Consider the following 21,825-nt stretch of genomic DNA (forward strand, 5'->3'; position numbering starts at 1 on the left):
ATAAAGGGTGTAAGGCTCTAGGACCTAGTAGGTGTGGACTTCACAGGAGTAGTAGGCACCCTAGCAAGCAGTCAAGAAAGGGCATGAGGAAACACACAACCTGACACGATTTCAGAGGACAGACCATGGGGGAAAGCTGGACAACTACCCCACCTCCAGACTGCTGCCTTAAGTCCTAGACACATTCTAAGAGTATAGGAAAAAATACAGAGTATTACTCACATTGTGCAAATATCTGCATCAAATGAAGAAAACACTATTCTCCTCTTCCCAGAATTTTCTAAAACAGTTTTTAAAATTATATCCAAAAACAGATTCATGTCAAAATATGTTGATAAGTTACCATCCCACATTCCATCCTAGTGAAAGAGAAAGCAAAATAAAAGTCACTGCACATCCTAAAATCAGTGCTAGCAACTCTGTTTTTATTCTGGCAAGCTATGATGAAAAAACTCCTGACAGTATCTAGTCCAACTATTATCTTATAGATGATGAAACCTGAAAAGATTAAGTGATCTGCCCAAGCTCACAAAGCTATTTAGTGATGACACAGGTCATAATTCAGACATAGAGACTCTCATACAAAAAGCAAGTAACTATTAACTATATCATCAATACACTTTTGCATTAATAAAGTTAAAATAAAAGCTAAAACTCTAGAATTTTGCAGTCTGCTATGACTTTATTTCCATAAATTATAAGACACACACATCGTCTGCTAACAAATTAATAAAATGTCCCTACTAATTATTAATTACCAGTTTAAAAGTCTCATTCTTTGGGTCTTGGGCATATCAAGTAACCAAAAATTAATTAAAGTAACTCAATAAATATAGCCAAGACACCAAGCCAGCTCTATTGACATTCAAATGTTAAATGTTTTAAGTATTAGTCACTGAAATAATTCTAGAAGCTCAGAAAACTAAAAATCACATTATTAGGGAAACCTTAGTCGAGAATTCACTACATTAATGAGGACCAGCTTGTCACAAACAGCATAATTTGAGGGCAATTACAGATTATTCTGACCAAAACAAATTCAAGGGTATTGCTCAATGCCCAATCATGACATCTGAATTAACTACTTTCAACAGCCCACACTCTACTACCCCAAGCCCCTTGCAATGCATCCCATCAATCTGCACATATTCTCTCTGATATATTCAATAGTTAGCTAATTGTTTTCCACAACTGAAATATAAGTCCCAGGAAGACAAGGCCTTATTCTCTTTTGTGGACTACTTGTCCCGAGCACTTGGAAAATGCCTGGTCCACAGCAGATTTTCAAAAAATATTTGTTGAACAAAAAAATGACTAAATTTGTAAGTGATTTAAAACAACTGCAGAAATTTTTTTCCTGAGTAATTATTACTAGCTACTGTTAACAACAGAAAACTGCTTAGAAAATTATTTAAAACATCCTTACATGGGAATAAGAAAGTAAAAACTAAATGCAAGAGATGTGACTGTCCACTTTATAAGTATCTCCCCCAAACCATCATATTGTTCACACAAGACACATGTAAACTGAAATTTTTACAATATTCATCATTAATTTGAAATACTCACATACTAGCATGAATGCAAGATATGTTTTATTTAAAGGGTCCAATAAGCATTGTGCTTGATGGAGGAAGCCACAATGAGATTTTAATTTAGCTTATTCCATTAAAATACAAAGACAGGAATGAAAGAATTTTTTAGATAGGCATAGAGAGTACAGAATGTGCTGCATAGAGAATTACTTACCCTTTGTTGGCAGATCCATTTTATTTCAATGTTAAACCCTACATCTTCTGGCAAAGACTCTAAAACCTACAGTTTTGTTTGTTGGTAAATTTTGTTTTTGATGAGATGGATAGCAGAATAAGAAAACAAAAAAAATACAATTATTACTAAAAATAATAAGAATTTATCATTAGTAGCAATAAAATGTTTTGTGCATAATGCACAAACATATTTTGTCATACTCAAAGTGACAACCTGGTAGATGATTATGTTAAATAAGGTCAAAAGAAATTAAGCAGCAAAAGCAGGAGTCTCAGGCACCGTCTGTGATAACTGACCAACACAAAGATGGTCCTTAACCTCAAATCCTTTTCGCCATTACTAGTAAACATCCAAAGTGAACTCTAACACAATAGGCAACATCATGAATTCAAGACATTTGTCATGTATTCTACATTGCATTTGGGGATGTCAATCTACTTGCCTAAAATCTATGGAAAACCATGATTTTTAGATTGTTTTGAAGGTGATGATGCTAAACAAATACCATAACTTCCTGAAAAGATGTATCCCCAAAATGAAAACATTATGCTGCAGCTCATAAATCAAAAAAGTTATAATTTATATAAATGACAAATGCTATCAGTGTATCTAAACTAAATTATCTAGACACTTTGCCATCAGATTATTTTGGCAGTTTTAACTAGAAAATGACATTGAAAATATGAAACTTGGTTAGTAACCTCCAAAGAACGGACTTGTTCAGTCTTAAACAAACATGAAGCCCAGACATATACATAAATATGCTCAGGGCAAAATGAATTTGACAGAGATTATGTTATATTATTATTATTTTTGAGGCATAGTCTCACTCTGTCACCCAGGCTGGAGCACAGTGGCACAATCTCGGTTCACTGCAACCTCCACCTCTGGGGTTCAAGCAATTCTCCTGCCTCAGCCTCCCGAGTAGCTGGGATTACAGGTGCCTGCCACCACGCCTGGCTAATTTTTTGTATTTTAGTAGTGATGGGTTTCACCATGTTGACTAGGCCAGTCTGAAACTCCTGACCTCAGGTGATCCACCTGCCTTGGCCTCCAGAAGTGCTGGGATTACAGAGGTGAGCCACTGTGCCAGGCAGATTATTTTAGATACTTCAAAATTATAGGTATCAAAGAACATGTATAGCACATACGGTATTTAATTTTTAATAGCAAATAAATGCATACAAACAGAATAATATAGTGGTAAGAACACAGCCCAGGAGTCTGGTGACCTGGCATCTAGCTCTGGGTCTACTCTTAACCAGCTGCATGTAAAGTACAGCATCTAAAACAGTTTGTATTCAATTTTGTGTGGGGCTTTTTAAATTTTCTCCTATATTTAAAGACTTATTTAACGTATCTGTCATATTTTTGCTGGACTAATGCAAAATGAGAAAGACTAGGACAATATATTAGTGTTGAGATTGCTAAAAGGCAAATTTGCCAGAAAAGTGTCTATATAATGAGATTATATTTGGTATTATTTTGGCGTTAAAATTTCTTTTTTTTTTTTGAGACGGAGTCTCGCTCTGTCATCCAGGCTGGAGTGCAGTGGCGCGATCTCGGCTCACTGCAAGCTCCGCCTCCTGAGTTCACGCCATTCTCCTGCCTCAGCCTCCCGAGTAGCTGGGACTACAGGCACCCACCACCACACCTGGCTAATTTTTTGTATTTTTAATAGAGACGGGGTTTCACATGTTAGCCAGGATGATCTTGATCCCCTGACCTCGTGATCCACCTGCCTCGGCCTCCCAAAGTGCTGGGATTACAGACGTAAGCCACCACGCCTGGCCAAAATTTCTTTGTGATTGAATTATAATGGCAAAGTGAGTAAATGAGTTTGCGTGTGTGTTTTAACTTATTTGACTAAAAGGTTGTCAAACCTGTATTACAATTTAAAATTTTTTTCCTGGGAATCATGAGATTTCTAAAAAACAAATGATTTTAGAAAATTGAATTAGAAGAAATGATCTTACTTAGATGGGCTTCATAAGTACCTTAAAAGTTATACAAATTACATTTTACTTATTTATTTTTTGAGACAGGATCTCTCTCTGTTGCCCAGGCTGGAGTGCAGTGGCACAATCACAGCTCACTGCAGCCTCAACCTCCTGAGCTTAAGTCTGCCTGCCCTGGCCTCCCAAAGTGCTGGGATTACAGGAATGAGCCACCATGTCTGGCCAAAAATGATGTTTTAAATGCACTAGGATAATGTTCATTGCAGGGGCTCTCTTTTAGCATCCTTTTTGCAGAGTGAATAATCAATACTTAATTTACCTTTAACCACTGAGATTTTAATGATTTAGATTGTTTTATGAACCCCTCAAGAAATACATACCTAAATATTTTAACAAAACCTTCATTATAGTCACTTCTTTCCTTTCTAAATCATATATACATTTATATACACGTTTTAGCAAGTAGCTAATATACTAGATAAAACCCATCAAGCTAATAAGCTCCACTCCCCAAATAAGAATTTCCACATAATAGTAAACTAAAATTACCTATTTTTGCCTAAGAAATCTACTATACCTGACACGAGCAGAAAAAGACAATGAGAAAGACCAGAATTTAGAAACTGGAGTCGGTGGAACAAAAGCAGAGCCAGCATCTCCTTGGCATCTGTGTGGGCTTTCCTGATGCTGTCAAGGGTGTTCCCGTATTAAACTGTATCTAGTTTTTAAGTCTTCATGCTAGTTTTTGTGTGAAGATCTATTTTTTCAGAGTGAATTTCTGAAATTTCAATATCATCTTAAGTAAGAGGGGCACTTATTTTCTTTGGTTGAAGAAACTCGCTTCCCTCTCAAAACTAAGGAACAGTTTAAAATATTGTTAAAAAAAAAAACAAAAGCTGCCTCTCCCACCATCACCTTTCTCTCACTCCTATACCTGTGCCCTCTCCTTCCCATTTATAAACAGAAATATATGGATTTGCTACTCTTACCAAATTACCATACTGAGATGGGAATTTTTATTTATTTGAGTAGAAGTTACTCTTGGGGAAAGAAAAAAAGCAGCACAAGTATACTACACAAGAATGAATCTTATTGGCTGGGTGTGTTGGCTCATGCCTGTATTCTCAACCCTTGGGGAGGCTGAGGCTGGGGGACAGCATAAGTCCAGAGGTTTGAATTCCCTTGAGACCAGCCTCGGCAACAAGGTGAGACCATCTCTACAAAAAAATAAAAAAATTAGCCAGGCATGGTGGTGCACACCTGCAGTTCCAGCTATTTGAGAGACTGAGTGAGGTGGGAGGATCACTTGAGCCAAGGAAGTTGAGGCTGCAGTGAGCCCTGATCACGCCACTGCACTCAGCCTAGATGTCAAAGTGGGATTGTCACTCACACACACACACACAAACACACAAAGTATCTTCTCTAAAAGGCACCAATGATGATAAATTCATATTAACATTGTCTTTAACACAGCCTTTTTAGGATCCTTTTAAGAAACAAAAGTAAATTATTCATACATAACAAAGTTAATGATAGCCTTGCCTTGGTTTTCCTCAATAACTTACCATCTTAAGAGAAGGAAATGGCTGATTTTCTGAAAAGGAATTTTCCTCCTGGACCACAGATTCTGAAATTTTAAAACACAAAATCTCAGTAAATAAAATACCACTATATCACTAAGAGCTTTCTTAAATCCTTAGCGCCAAAAAAAAAACAGGGAAAGAGAGAGAGAGTGTGTGTGTGAGCAAGTGCGAGCGCATAAGTAACTCTGAGATCCCTTTTTTTTTTTAATAGAGGTAGGGTCTCACTCTGTCATCTAGGCTGGAACACAGTGAAATGATCATTGCTCAATGTAGCCTCAAACTCAAGCAGGCTCAAGCATTGATCCTCCAGCCTCAGACTCCCGAGTAGCTATGCCCACAGACATGCACTACCACATCCAGCTCATTTTAAAAATTTTTTTGTAGAAATGAGGTCTAGTTGCTCAGGCTGATCTTGAACTCCTGGCCTCAAGCAATTCTCCCAACTCGGCTTCCAAAACTGCTGGGATTACAGGAGTGAGCCACCGTGTCCAGCCCCTATATACAGTATTTTTTAAAGGCTCTTGTATGTATTAAACATCAAAAACCCATTTTCTAAATAAGCATCATGAAAACCAGTTTGCAACGATTAATAGACACCAGTCTGTAGACCCAAGAGTGATTATTTTCTTATAAAATTTGTACTAAAGTACTACTCTTTAAAATGTAGTCATAAGCTGTGGTTTTGCTATTTCTCCAGAGAATTAAGAGTTGTGTGATTTTGCTAAGACTACTATTTGAAATACTAAAATCAGCTCAGAAATTACAAATTAAGAGAATATACAGCAACTATTGTGCTTTTGTTATTATCAATTAATCAATATAGACTAAAAAAAGAATTATTTTCCAAAAGTGGAAAAAATTAAAATATCAAGTTTTTCTTAAAAACGCACACACAAAACCTGTATTACAAATTCAAAGACAAAATCATGTATAATTTTCCAGTAGAATAAACTAAAGGTAAAATTCATTTTATTACTAAGACTCATAAAATATCTATAAGCCTATATAGTTACGTTTATGCTCTGGGTGGGGATAATCTTTGGTCTTAAGCACTTCACAATCTTTATAAAGATATTAAAACTGTATGGTTATCACAATTACAGATAAACACCTATATCTATAGTACACCTACTATATGTACAGCACCATCAGTCTCTGGGAATATAAAAACATTTTCCTACCCGTGAGGGGCTAACACTCTAGTTGAAAAGACAGGACATATATGAAAATAAAGGATTTAAAATGAATACAATAAGCCTCATATGAATGGCACAGCCATTAATTTCTATGGGAGTAGAAAAGTGAAGTGAAATTATAAAGGGATGTGGTAGGCAGGACAAAGCTTGCCCGCGGTCATAACAGGTAAATGAAGAGCTGGTTCAAATTGACCCTGTAGCCGGATTCTATAGTTGATTTACTTTCTACTTTGTAATGGTTAAGAATGTTTGGAAAGATTGATAGGTATTAACACTTTGATCATCAAGCTAAGAAAAGCAATGCAATGGTTACTATACACATGATATATATTTAGTAGAAAACAAATGCAAATTCATTTCCGAGCTATAAAATTACTTTTAGAAGGCCCAGTATTATACTCATAAAAGTGACCAAGTATCAAGTATGTGCTAAAATCGAGTTTAAAAATCCTATTAATGCTAACTACAAAAGGAAAACAGTGTTTCCATATTGGTACATACCTTTCCGATCCTTAGATTTCAGTGCAGTCACATGAGTGAGCTAGAAAGCACACAAACAAAATGAAATCAGAAAGGAAGGCTTAGTTTATGAAGAGATGGTTAACAGAAAATATCTTGAAAAACTAGCAAGATAAAAAAGCCTATAAAACGTAGAACTATCAGTTTAATAAGAATAAGCACTAGCCACTGTATATATTTTATATGTGCATACACATTTAAGATAATGATCAAATACTCAATTAGGGAAGAATATAAAAATTCTTCACTAGATAACTGTTAATAGGGAATCATGCATTTATTTAGGTTCCTAATAGGGATAGGAAGAGGTACCATGTAAAATTACATGATACAAAATATTCAAAGGTATTGGAAATTAACATATATTTACCAACTATTGCATAAAAGGCCTATTGTAAAATAATGACCATTATATGAAGAAGGGCTACTGCAGAACAGAATCAACCTAAAGATTATGAATGAGAAGGACTAGCCACTGTGGCCTACAAAAACTTATGGTCTAGTTCGTTCCTTCATAAATACAAAAACCAGTGGGGTCCATGGAAATGGTTGGAGAAGACAGCTGGATCAATACAGAACCCTTCTCCCAAACAGAACAGAATACCAAAGCACACAGTCTACACATTAAATTTAACAGTCATCCCCATGTGCAAAGAGAACATAACCATATACAAGCAAGTACAATAGTCCTAAAGCTAAGGGATAATTTACATTTCATGTTATTATTAATACCTTTAACAACTGGAGTTGGTCAAATGTTAATTCTTTTACTGGAATTTCAAATAATTCAACTGGATCAGCATCAAATTTCTAAAAAAAAAAAAAAGAAAGAAAGAAAAAGAAAGAATAAAGAAAATTAAGAGAAAAGTGAGCCCTAAATTATTACTGAATGCTTACACTAGACAGGCCTAGCAACTCTATTTACTCAACAATGAGAATAACTGTTAGTAGCCATACTGAGCCCATGCAGGACAGCCCTTCTAACCTAACACCACCTCCCAGCCCTTATATTCTGGCTTTCATTTTTATTGCAGTGTAGAATACCTGGAAGGAAAATGCAGCTGGGAGAAAGCTGTAGCGCTGAAGACAGCTGAGGATAGAACCAGAAGTCAGTCATCTCCCCTACTTCCTGTTATGCTGTCTATACATTTTCTTTGATACTTTTTTTTTTTTTTTTTTTTTTTTGAGACGGAGTCTCGCTCTGTCGCCCAGGCTGGAGTGCAGTGGCGCGATCTCGGCTCACTGCAAGCTCCGCCTCCCGGGTTCACGCCATTCTCCTGCCTCAGCCTCCCGAGTAGCTGGGACTACAGGCGCCCGCTACCACGCCCGGCTAATTTTTTTTTTTGTATTTTTAGTAGAGACGGGGTTTCACCGTGTTAGCCAGGATGATCTCGATCTCCTGACCTCGTGATCCGCCCGCCTCGGCCTCCCAAAGTGCTGGGATTACAGGCGTGAGCCACCGCGCCCGGCCCATTTTCTTTGATACTTATCCATACTACGTGACTAGAAATCAATATGAAAGTACTATATAAAATTTATTTCTGTAAGTTTCTAATCTTTTCGAAGACTTTTAAACATTTGATTAAAAACAGCAGACACACCAAATGTCATGAAAAAATTGTCTGATTAGCTATAAACCATAATACTTAAGCACTCTGAGCTATCGTGTTTCCCCCACAAGCAAATCTGTTGTATTAGGTTTTAATGTCTATCAAATGATCAATGTCACTCTGTTGAAGGCACTTCTACAGGAAATGAATTAAGGTATCACCAATAAATCATCTGTCCAACAAATATACTAAAATCCATCACATATATATTCATTCATGTACATTGGTATGAACCTGTACATGCATAAAGTTTTTCTGGAATACACAAGAAACTATTAAAAGTAAGACAGTGAGAACAAGGAAAAACAGGAAAGATTTATTTCTCATTTCATAATCTTCTGAAATACTTATATTTTTTCTAATGAAGATGAATTGTTCTTATAAGAAAAACACCAGCTTAAAAATCAAAATTCAGTATAAAAGTTCATTGCTTTCATTTCTCAATTAACTCATTCAGGTTCAACTTCAGATCAAGATATAGCCTGGTGAAAATGGGGCATTAGTAATATTTGAACTCTCATTGATTTTCAGAAGTAAACTGTAGCTTGGCCGGGTGCAGTGGCTCACATCTGTAATCCCAGCACTTTGGGAGGCTGAGATGGGCGGATCACCTGAGGTCAAGAGTTTGAGACCAGCCTGGCCAACATGGTGAAGCCCCGTCTCTACTAAAAAATACAAAAATTAGTTGGGCTTGGTCCAGCTACTTAGGAGTCTGCAGTCCTAGCTACTCAGGAGGCTGAGGCAGGAGAATCGCTTGAACCCAGGAGGTGGAGGTTGAGCCAAGATCACATCACTGCACTCCAGCCTAGGCGACAGAGCGAGACTCGGTCTCAAATAAATAAATAAATAAATTGCAGCTAGATCAATTAATCTCAATCTTGGCTAATAAGATCATTTATCACTTCACTCTTTCTCATTTATCTTTTCATTAATGTTCTTCCATGACTAAAACAACCTGTTCCATGTGTTTGGTCACTCTACTCATGTAATCTGAATAGATGCACCTCCTTCCTTTCCTCCCTTCCTCCCCTCCCCTCCCCTTCCTTCCTTTCTTCCTTCTTTCTCCTAATACTATTTCGCAGAAACAAAAGGGTCCTTTCCTATACATAATATATACATCATAATAATCCAACCCCTAGGAACTCTGATTAAAATTCACCAGCAGGTGGTGCCAGGGTCCTTGTCACACTCTTTAATACAACAGACAGTATCTGGTACAGTGATGTTAGCCAACTAGACTAACTTCAAATCAACTCAGTTGGAAATTAATACCCAACACAGTTTTAGAGTCTAAGTCCCCGAGAAATCACTTGGTTACATAGTATACTGACGTTTAGGGACTATATCATTATCATGATTATGTTTGTACAAAAACAATTACAGTTTTTTTAAAGCTATATAAGTTTTTAAATCTCATTCTGGATCCCCCTCACCCCCCATTATGCCCTCTTCTCCATTCTTCTGGTCCCCCACTCCAATTCAGGCTTACCTTTCCTGTAGCCCACATTGCTGCTCACCCTGCCTGCAGTCTCTGTCCTCTGAAATTCCTATTTCATCAGCTACCAAAACATTAGTCTTGAACATTTCCCTTTTCAGCTAAAAAGTATTTCCTACCCCCCTAGTTCTTGAGTCTAAACCTCTTCACTGAGGCCCTCCACCATCTAACTCCAAACCTCTTTTTGAATTTTTCACTGTGGCTCACTAGCCTTATTAATTGAAGAAGCTTGAAGCAGAAACAGCTGGAATCCTAGAAAACAAACACTATGATATCTTCCTCTCTTGCCTCAATATAGTAGCACAGACAGACCACTACAGAAACCACCTGGAATGTCCCTTTTTTGTAACAAAATAAAGTATTTTCAGCAATAGAGACCCTACTCTAGGAAGGCAGTATTCCCATCTCATCACTGTCTCAATGTTGCAAGAGCATGAGAGGGAAGGACTGGCAGTAATTCACCAAGAAAATGAATTAACCAATTCTATTTAATAAGTAATTAAAAATATAAAAAAACTTCCTAGTTTTTAAATCTTTTACTTAACATTAAGAGTTTGAAATGAAGAAATTTCAACGTACCTTTTTCATAGTCAAACAACAGGTAAGATCATGATATACCACGGGCACAAAGTCCTTTGAAAGGTGTACGTCAAATTCTACAAAGGCTGCACCCTGACAGAAGGAAGCAAGTATTTGAAAAACATTGCCTGGTACACAGTACCTCTCAAACTGCAAGAACATAAGAAATTTTTGTTCACTATAAAATTACGGACCTGTACAAACTTTTTCTAAAAAGTAATGTATTCTCTTAAAACAATGGCTTTTCTCTTTTGCAAAAGCACAGCTACTTTTTCCTGGCAAAAAAAAAAAAAAACGGACACAGATTCACTTCAAAACACTCAGAGGCACCGCAGTGGCAGTGAGACAGCCTTCGGGGCTGTTACTTCTGCAACTGCTATTGGCAGAAAAGGAACCCAACAAAAGCCCTGAGCTCAGGGATCCCACACATTGCTGCCCACTGCCCCTGCAAACCTTAGCTGCACAGCTAACATGAAAGATTCAGTGAGGGAAGGAATAAGCTGCAAAGTGCCTTAGCTCGGCTCCTTAGGGCACCTGAGCAGTCCACTGTACAGCCTTTCTCAGCAAAATGTCAGTACTGAATGAAAGAGGAAGCCATAACTGCTGATGAACAGACAGAGACAACAGAAACAGGAAAAAGATGATGCTCATGTCCGGTTTCCTAATGAAAGCCAAACAAATGAGGAAGACATGAATTATAGTTAAAGCCAAATTTCTAAAAAGCAGATCCACACAGAAGGAGCAGGACTGAAATTAAAGAAAAAAAGAAAGAAAGAAAGACAGAAAAAGGCAGATCCACTCACCCCTATGAATTAATTCAGTTAAAGTCTGTATGTCATAAACTGACATACAAATATGTACCTTTTCTGAAAGAAGGCCAGCTGCGATAGAAGGAAGCAAGGTTTGAAAATTCTGTAACACTACTTTACTGAAAAGATGGGTGCATTTCTACCCCTTACACTAGCTCTAAGTTGTCAAGGGGTAGAACTCAACTTGGGAATACACAGGGATCACAGACTAGAGTCAAAGGAGTTCAAGAGTCTGGCAAGGAAGCCTGCTTCCTTGCAGACTTCTGAAGCGGGAAACTTAGCACCTCTTATTTTAAACAAGACAATACCAAAACCCTTTCTACCAGAGAGGACAAACCCTACCATTCCCAAGTAGTTCTAACTATTAAACATTTTAAGTTGTAGCTTTCTAATTTTTTTGGTTTTAGACAACCATAATCCTTATAGAAAATAATTTTAGTAGAAGACAAAACTTAATCCCAAAATTCATTGTGAGGTTTAAATAATAAGCCAATAACAGACCGAAACATCTTCATAGATATGTATTTCACATTAAAATAAGCCAATAATAATTAAAATAACACATCTGAAAATGTGATCCTTGTGAGTTATAAAGGATTTCATTAGAATATGGAAGAAAAAGGCTTAATGAAATCCTGTCTCAAAAAGCACATATCTAAAAATTATTGGCAGGGTGCAGTGGCTCACGCCTATAATGCCAGCACTTTGGGAGGCTGAGGCAGTCAGATCACCTGAGGTAAGAAGTTCAAGACCAGCCTGGCCAACATGGCAAAACCCCATCTCTACTAAAATTACAAAAATTAGCTGGGCATGGTGGCAAACACCTGTAATCTCAGCTACTCGGGAGGCTGAAACAGGAGAATCGCTTGAACCTAGGAGGTGGAGGTTGCAGTGAGCCAAGATCACGCCACTGCACTCCAGCCTGAGTGACAGAACAAAACTCCATCCAAAAAAAAAAAAAAATTTAACAGAGTCATCACACCGGCATGATGGCTCATGCCTGTAATCTTAGCACTTAGGGAGGCCAAGTGAGGGGATCGCTTGAGCCCACAAGTTCGAAACCAGCCTGAGCAACATAGTGAGATCCTGTCTCTACAAAAAATACAACAATTAGCCAGGTATGATGACACATGCCTGTGGTCCCAGCTACTTGAGAGGCCAAAGCAGGAGGATCACTTGAGCCCAGGAGGTTGAGGCTATAGTGAGCTATGATCCTGCCACTGCACTCCAGCCTGGGTGACCAAGCCATCACATTTATAGCTAATGAAATGATGTTTAGACTAGCTATGACAGTAAAACTGGTTCCAAATTAATTATAAACTACAGCCTAATAATACTAATAAATATCATATTTTCAACAGAAAGATAAAACAATCTATTAACATTTTAAACATTAAAATTATAATCAATTCAAGATGTCATGAATTTTAAAATGCATTATTTTATATACCACTAAGAGGGGGAAATAAGCTGTCAATTAAATTATGACTCAAAGCTAAGTTGTAAACCCATTCCAATTTCCAAGAGGTTAAAATATTTTAAAAGTACACCTTAGAATAGATGTTAGTTCATGTAAGTAATAAAGCTAAACACTGACTAACCAAGTTTACTTCCCGAATTATTTTTTACAAGGCAAAGTTGAGGGCATATGGAGTACACTGTGGAAAAAGTGGAAATTAAAAAATGAGACGTTCCTCCATTTTTCCCCTAGTTTCACTTTGGAATGTGAGGCGGTCCAGACAAGTACAGAGGAATAGGGGAGAAAAATCTCAGGTTATTGATTAAAAATGTCCAAGTTGCAGTTGCTGAAAATACTAACAGCTAAAAAACAGACTCTAACTGGATTAAAAAAAAAAAAAGGAGTTAAGGAAGACAAGTTGGTATGCAAGGGAGGAAACTGATACTTTTTTATTTATTTATTTTTTAAAAGAGATAGAGTCCAATTCTGTCACCCAGGCTGGAGTGCACTGGATGGATCATAGCTCATTGTAGCCTCAAACTCCTGGGCTCCAGCAAAGCTCCAGCCTCAGACTCCCAAGTAGGTGGGACTATAGGTATGAGCCACCACACTCAGCTGATACACTTCTTTCAAGTGTTACATAAAATCACCATCAAATCTTCCCTTCTTTTTTTTCTTTTTTGAGACTGAGTCTCACTCTGTCATCCAGGCTGGAAAACGGTGGCATGATCTCAGCTCACAGCAACCTCCACCTCCCAGATTCAAGCAATTCTTGAATTGCCTCAGTCTCCCAAGTAGCTGGGATAACAGGCGCGGGCCACCACGCCAGGTTAATTTTTTGTATTTTTAGTACAGGCTGGGTTTCACCATGTTGGCCAGGCTGGTCTTGAACTCCTAACCTCAGGTGATCTGCCCATCTCGGCCTCCCAAAGTGCTGGGATTACAGGTGTGAGCCACCACGCCTGTCCCATCAAATCTTTCTAAAGGCATTTTTTCCAAAGTGAGTATCTGAATAAGCACATTATTCAGGTAGTGAAAACCAATGCTTAGTGGGAACTTTCTTTTGTCTCAATTACTCAAAATTTATTATCTCAAAAAAGGATGCTGGCTGGGCACAGTGGCTGATGTCTGTAATCCCAGTACTTAGGAAGGCTGAGGCGGGAGGATCGCTTGAGCCCAGGAGTTTGAAACAAGCCTGAGCAACACAGTGAGACCCTGAATCTACAAAAGAAAAAAAAAATTTTTAAATTAGCCAGGCATGGTGGCACATGCCTCTAGTCCCACTACTACGGAGGCTGAGGTGGGAGGAATGCCTGAGCCCAGGAGGTTGAGGCTGCAGTGAGCCATGTTCGCACCATTGCATTCCAGGCCCAGGTGACAGAACAAGACCCTGTCTCAAAAAAAAGAAAAGATGCTTATGGTTCTATTGTCTTCATCCCGATCTTCACCATGGATCTGAATATAAATGCCAAGAGATATTCCCCTAACTATTAATAAAAACTGGAGGAGACTCCCTGATCCATATTTCTCTACCTCAGCAGTCTAAAGTTGTTTAAAGGTTACTTACATGACTAGCAGCATTTCTTAAAGAAGCAATAGTATTTTCTTGAACTTTAGCCAGCCTGAAAAGAAGAAATACAGTTATCATAGACTATAGAGAAGATAAAGAAACAAATGTAGTAAAGAAGCAAAGTGTACTTTCAACAATGGGAAATGGTACTTATTCCGTATTTTGAGGCCAATTTTGACATCCCCAAAATATGACTATGGCTGTCACTAGGAATTTATTCCTTAAATGCAAGCTCTAACAATGATAGATATTTACAAGCTGAATACTGACATAGCCAACACAACATACACTTGCCTTGTACTATGGACTTTTTTCTTGGAGACATGCAAAGTGTTCAATAAAAACAATCCTTTTCAATGGCAGAAGAAATAGAGACATAGAAACCTGCTCCTTGCAATACAGCCTCCAAAGGACTTAATACTGGCAGACTGTGGGGGAATGAGAAACAACTGACACACACACAGGATAGAAGTATGGAAACTCTATTAATAATAAGAACAGAAAGGGGGAAAATGTATTGTTTAAGATGGGGCCTGAGAAGTTGCGGTGGCTCACGCCTGTAACCCCAGCACTTTGGGAGGCTGAGGCAGGCAGATCACTTGAGCTCAGGAGTTCAAGACTGGCCTGGGCAACAAGGTGAGACCTGGTCTCTACAGAAAAATACCAAAAAAACAGCTGGGCATGGTACCACGTGCCTGTGGTTCCAGACACTGCGGAGACTGAGGTGGGAGAATGGCTTGAGCTCCGGAAATTGAGGCTGCAGTGAGCCAAGAATGTGCCACTGCACTCCAGCCTGAACGACAGAGACTCTGTCTCAAAAACAAACAAATAAAAAAGGTGGGGGCAGGTGAGGGTGCTTCTTCCTTAAATAGTTATTTTTTTATAGACCTTAAAATTAAAAAATCCTAATGGTCTCCACGCATCACTTTAAAATAAAATGGGGAGGGATTAAAATTTACAGTAGAAAATCTGTGGCATGAGCTATCGCACTGGTAATTAAATAAACTTACAAAAGTAGAAGGGGAAGACAACTATTCCAGGCTACAACCTAATGTCTGTTGAAAAGACAGAGCATCTTTCGGTTGAGGTCCAAGTTAACTAATATTCCTTGAGTTTAGTCACACTTTTCTAGACATGGGATAATGTTGTCCAAATCTTTCCATTTTATAGATGCGGAAACTCAGACTCAGAGAGGGCAACACGTCAAAAGTAAGGACCATGACACAGACACACACACTGATGCTCCCAAAGCTTTCTGCATCAAGCTTTCCTTCCTGCCTTTCTACTTTTAATGTCTTCCTCCTTATCAATTCAGTAGATATATTAAAAAACTGACCAGAATCTTAAGGTTGGTCTCTAACCCCAATTACCAAATTACACTAAATTCCCTTGGTAAATAATAAAAACATCATTTGACCTTTGCTGAGAAAACCAGTGTAACTCTACCAAACATAAGCTACACCAACTGCTAATCCTACTCAAATATTCAACTTACTGGGCAGTTGTTGTAGAGTTTCCTGCACCTCGATGGCCAACATCCAATGGTATTCTTGGCTTCCAATACTTGGAAAATGAAGATTTCATGTCACAACTGTATCCTGGTAATGGCTTAATAATTATATAGTCAACTTTCATAGGAAAAAAGAGGGAGGAACAAAAATAAAAATGATTAAAAGGGCCATTATGAGCTGCATTATATTTAAATACCACTCAAGTCAGCTTTATCAGTTTCTGTCAAACAGAAAAAAAAACAAGATTCAAAATGTAACAGACATGCTCCTTAAATTGATACTAAAGCAAATTATTAATTTCATCTTTATCATTATCAAATACTTAATTTGAAACTAATTAAAATTCTAACTTAACCTTGGGTTATTTGGCAGTGTCTTCAACCTTACCTCTCACTTTGCCTATTGTTTTCCGGGAATTTCTGCTCATGATGGGAAGAGTAAGAATTCCAGCACTCTTTCCACTCTCAGCAATGGTGGATGATAAGAGACAAGCTGTACCCACATGTCCAGGAAGGGCATCACCCTGAACTACGTGCTCACTGAGATCTTCCTGAAAAAATGAGATTTAAAATAATCTTAATTTTTAAACTTCTACATTACATACATACATATACACACACACACACACACACACATATATATCTTCTATATATGAAATGTGTATATATATTTTTTTTTCATAAAAACTTCAGTATTTTCGGCCGGGGTCAGTGGCTCACGTCTGTAATCCCAGCACTTTGGGATGCCGACGCAGGCAGATCACGAGGTCAGGAGTTTGAGACTAGTCTGGCTAACATAGTGAAACCCCGTTTCTACTAAAAATACAAAAAATTAGCCGGGGATGGTGGTGCATGGCAGTAGTCCCAGCTACTCGGGAGGCTAATGCAGGAGAAACACTTGAATCCGGGAGGTGGAGGCTGTGGTAAGCTGAGATCGTACCACTGCACTCCAGCCTGGACAACAGAGCAACACTCCATCTCAAAAAAAAAAAAAAAAAAAAAAATTCAATATTTTCAATTTAAAGATCAAAAACCTCACTTAAAGTCAACTGAGAATCTCTGGGGTAGAACTGATAAGAGATATAATCAAATTTATATTCAAGTGACTTGATGGCTTCTCTATGATTAAATACATTTTCTCTGTACATTTTAAAATATATATATTGTTTTGAGACAGAGTCTCATTCAGTTTAAAGCACTGCTCGAAAATTTCTAATCACTTTTATGTTGTTGTAAGACTAAGATATATTTGTAGTGAATTTTTAACATATTCTCTAAAAATGTTTCTACACAAGTGTCACATGGGATAGGAACTCTCTAGGAAACCAAATACTATACTCACTTTGGGATTACACTGGATATTTTATCAGCCTAGTCTATGAACAAAACGCTATTACAAAAAATGCTAAACAAAGTAAAGGGAAGGTAGGACATTCAAGATATAATTTATTAAAAGGTAGGTTTATTAAAAGGAAGCAACAAGAAAATGTTCAGGCCAGGAGCAGAGGCTCACACCTGCAATCCCAGCACTTTGAGGGGCCGAGGCAGGAGGATCGCTTGAGCCCAGGAGTTCAAGACCAGCCTGGGCAACAAAGACCCCATCTCAACAACAAAAAAAAAGTTGTTTTTTTGTTTTTTTGTTTTTCTGAGATGGAGTCTTGCTCTGTCACTCAGGCTGGAGTGCAGTGGTGTGATCTTGGCTCACTGCAACCTCCGCCTCCCAGGTTCAAGCAATTCTCCTGCCTCAGCCTCTCGAGTAGCTGGGATTACAGTCACGTGCCAACACGCCTGGCTAATTTTTGTATTCTTACTCTTGACCTCGTGATCCGCCTGCCTTGGCCCCCCAAAGTGCTGGGATTACAAGCATGAGCCACCGCGCCCGGCCAAAAAAGTTTTTTTTAAATTAGCTGGGTGTGGTGGTACACACCTGTAGTCCCAGCTACTTGAGAGGCTGAGGCATGAGGATCACTTGCACCCAGGAGACTGAGGCTGCAGTGAGCCATGATCATGTCACTATACTCCAGACTGCGCAACAGAGCAAGACCCTCTCTCCAGAAAAAAAAAAAAAAAGGAAAAGAAAAAAGGAAAGAAAAAGAAAGAAAGAAGTCATCAAAATTTCATACTTTTATAATACAGTCCCACAGATCTTACTGCTTAAGATTAGATTTTTTTAAATCCATTCTGAATTCTGTTGTTCTCAAGAAACTGGCTGGGGGCTACTGGTGGTCAAGACATATTCCCTACCCTCCAAGATTTCAACTCTAATCTAGTATAAATGGGTGTGGAGGTGGAGCTAGAGGGTAAGGAAACCACTACATACCACTACCGAGCCAGGCCCACAGCAGTAAGGACCTTAGGGGATGTACCAAGTATTATGTGTTAGGGAAATATGAACAGCCAGTGGTCTACAAGCACTAGTGTAAGTATCACATGTAGCTCCAGAAAGTTAGCAGCACAGATTGTCAATAACCTGGCACAAGCTTTATAATTTCATTACATATTTACAATATCAAGTTGCAAGTCAGTCCCATCAACAAATCCTAATAAAGTACCTCAATAAATGACAGGCTTCCATCATAGTGAGAACTCAATCACGCTTGTTACATCGGGATGCCCGCCAAGAGGTACAAAGCCTGCCCTGGTCTCTATTTACCACTGATGTTTCCTTTGGATACAATTCATTTACATTTAGATTATTTAACATACAGGCATCAAAGACATCTGGTCTTGATTGGAAACATCAATACTGCTGTTCTCTTAATTATATTCTTAATAGTACTTGAAGATGACAACTCTTAAGTTTTTTAAGCTTAACTGTACAGAAGAGCATACCTCTAAAAAGTCAGCTTTACACAAATTAGATTAAAATAAAAATCAAAACCAACGTTAAAATAAGCTTGTCCCTGCATTGTTTCTCAATCCCCTCACTGCAGTAACTACTCACTTCAAAAAAATCAAAGATTAGTTCCAGGTTATCTGGTTCCATCGTCTGTATGCTGTACTCTGTCCAACGATCAGGCTGCAAGCCATAACCACACTCCGGCTGTGAATGCCTGCACTTGAACTCATTGTCGCTTATTAAGGATATCTCCAAGCTATTGGACATTTTGTGGAGTACAGTGGGAGATACCCTATCATCATCATCTTCTTCCAGGCCTTCTAGTGTCAGCTTCACCCTACGTAATAAAAAAAATAATGAGATGCAAGAAGTGGCAGAAAAGAAAAACTCATACAAATGCTGCCTAAATTCTACATTTTAAAGTGCCCCCAAATATGCTAAATCTTCGAATAACAAAAATAATGTATTATGCAAAGATTACACATACTACAGGTAAAGGAATTAGGTGTGTTTTATAAAATACTGATGTTATTATCTACACATATTTTTGCAAAGTATTAAAATGGGATAAATGACCATTATGCCTACTAAGGTTGTTGATTCTTTCATTAAAAAAAAATAAATAAATCTAGGGCTGGGCCAGTGGCTCACGCCTGTAATCCCAGAACTTTGGGAAGCTGACGCGGGAGGATTGCTGGAGCTCAGAAGTCTGAGACCAGCCTAGGCAACATGGTGAAACCCCATCTGCAAAAAATGTAAAAATTATCCAGGCATGTGTCACATGCCTGTAGTCCCAGCTACTCGGGAGGCTGAGGTGGGAGGATCACTTGAGCCTGAGAGGTGGAGGTTGCAGTGAGCCGAGATTGCACCACTGTACTCCAACCTGGGTGACACGGCCAGACCCTCTCTCAAAAGAAAAAATATATATATTATTAAACACATATAATATTCAAAAATTTTCTCTTGTGTGGAAAATTTTTCATTTTCAAGACAAAATAAAATTTAGAACACTGAAGAATATTTCCAAAAAATATTTTCTCTTTATGGCATTCTTATGTCGCAGACAATCATTTCCATTATATCAATTTTTTCTTTTTTTGAGACAGAGTCTCGCTCTGCCTGGAATGCAGTGGTGCGATCTCGGCTCACTGCAACTTCCGCCTCCCGGGTTCAAGCGATTCTCCTGCCTCAGCCTCCCAAGCAGCTGGGATTACAGGCGCCCAACAGCATGCCCAGCTAATTTTTGTATTTTTAGTAGAGACGTGGTTTCACCATGTTGGCCAGTCTGGTCTTGAACTCCTGACCTCATGTGATCTGTCCACCTCGGCCTCCCAAAGTGCTGGGATTACAGTTGTGAGCCACCGCGCCCATTGGCCTCCCAAAGTGCTGGGATTACAGGCGTGAGCCAACACGCCTGACACATTATATCAATTTTACAACAAACTATTGCTACACTATGAAAATTTAAATAGAAACTATAAAAATACATAAGCTTAGAAAACCACTTATCTATATAAATAAATGTTTTCTGGTTCTACATGTAGAAATTAAGACTAACTGCAACAGTAGCAATCTGAGCGGGGATAAGTAGTTCACTATTACAAAGCCCTGTAGTTACTAGAATATGTAACATTATCCCAAACTGTACACTTAAAGGCTAAAACCAATTGAATCTGAAATCTACAGCATTAGTGAAAACAAATGGCCTAAGTAACACATAAACATGGTCATACCTAAATCTAGATTTTTTTAATTTTTTCTTGGTTATTGACACAGGAGGTTTTTCAGAATAATGCAAACGTAATCTTATTTCAGTCTGACATGTCAGCCATCCAGAATCCAGAGTTTCAACACCATCTGACAGAATAAATATGAAGAACAGTAATTATTATACATGTTTTTTTAAACAACACAATAAGTACCTATAGGCATTGATAATTCTAGTTCACATTCACTTTTTTTTTTAACCTCCAAAGGAAATACATTTTTTAATGAGATCTAATCCATGATTTGTTTCCTAAACCCCTGCCTAAACCATTGTTCATATGCAACCGAAGGGTGCCAAAGGTAAAAATCTGAAGGAAAAGAATCCTTTCAGCAAGTAAGTATTTTTAGAATAACAATAAAAAAAGAATTAACTTTTTTCCTTTCTAAATATGAAAATAGGCCAGGCATGGTGGCTCACGCCTGTAATCCCAGCACTTTGGGAGGCCGAGGCAGGCGGATTACGAAGTCAGGAGATTGAGACCATCCTGGCTAACACGGTGAAACCCCGTCTCTACTAAAAATACAAAAAAAATAGCCGGGCGTGGTGGCAGGCGCCTGTAGTCCCAGCTGCTTGGGAGGCTGAGGCAGGAGAATGGCGTGAACCCAGGAGGCAGAGCTTGCAGTGAGCCGAGATCACACCACTGCACTCCAGCCTGGGCGGCAGAGCAAGACTCCATCTCACAAAAAAGAAAAAGAAAATAATCCCAAAATAATGAATCATTGTGAACAGGCAGATTTAGAATACATATTCCAAAGGCCTTCAGAAAAGATCCTGGTTCTATCAATATCATCTTTGAAAAAAATCTAAAAGGAATCAATTCCATTTTTTTTTTTTTCGAGATAGAGTCTTGCTCTGTTGCCCAGGCTAGAGTGCAGTGGCACGATCTCAACTCACTGCAGACTCCACTTCCCAGGTTCAAGAGATTCTCATGCCTCAGCCTCCCAAGTAGCTGGGATTATAGGCGCCCACCATGCCCAGCTGACTTGTATTTTTAGTAGAGACAGGGTGTCACCATGCTGGCCAAGCTGGTCTCAAACTCCTAAACTCCTGACGTCAAGTGATCTGCCTTCCTCAGGCCTCCCAAAGTGCTGGTATTACAGGCATGAGCCACCTCGCCCTGCCCACATTCACACTGTAATAATACATTGAGGTTACATAAC

At 38.4% G+C, this 21,825-nt stretch overlaps 1 protein-coding gene across 6 annotated transcripts in view; it reads right to left on the reverse strand.

Annotated features, from left to right (window-relative positions):
• GPCPD1 (glycerophosphocholine phosphodiesterase 1) overlaps positions 1-21,825 on the reverse strand; it is a 66,724-nt gene that overhangs the window by 15,284 nt on the left and 29,615 nt on the right. For all 6 annotated transcript variants that reach the window (XM_009436763.5, XM_514503.6, XM_009436765.5 and 3 more), the window contains 11 exons: positions 20,631-20,754; positions 19,003-19,234; positions 16,447-16,609; positions 16,044-16,176; positions 14,546-14,600; positions 10,711-10,803; positions 7,759-7,836; positions 7,009-7,048; positions 5,294-5,355; positions 1,750-1,815; positions 223-359 (listed from right to left, as the gene is read on the reverse strand). In XM_009436763.5, coding sequence (XP_009435038.1) covers positions 223-359; positions 1,750-1,815; positions 5,294-5,355; positions 7,009-7,048; positions 7,759-7,836; positions 10,711-10,803; positions 14,546-14,600; positions 16,044-16,176; positions 16,447-16,609; positions 19,003-19,234; positions 20,631-20,754 — 1,183 coding nt within the window. The remainder of the gene's footprint in view (positions 1-222; positions 360-1,749; positions 1,816-5,293; positions 5,356-7,008; positions 7,049-7,758; positions 7,837-10,710; positions 10,804-14,545; positions 14,601-16,043; positions 16,177-16,446; positions 16,610-19,002; positions 19,235-20,630; positions 20,755-21,825) is intronic.

Source organism: Pan troglodytes, chromosome 21 (assembly GCF_028858775.2).
Source record: "Pan troglodytes isolate AG18354 chromosome 21, NHGRI_mPanTro3-v2.0_pri, whole genome shotgun sequence".
In the NCBI taxonomy this organism is placed as follows: Eukaryota; Metazoa; Chordata; class Mammalia; order Primates; family Hominidae; genus Pan; species Pan troglodytes.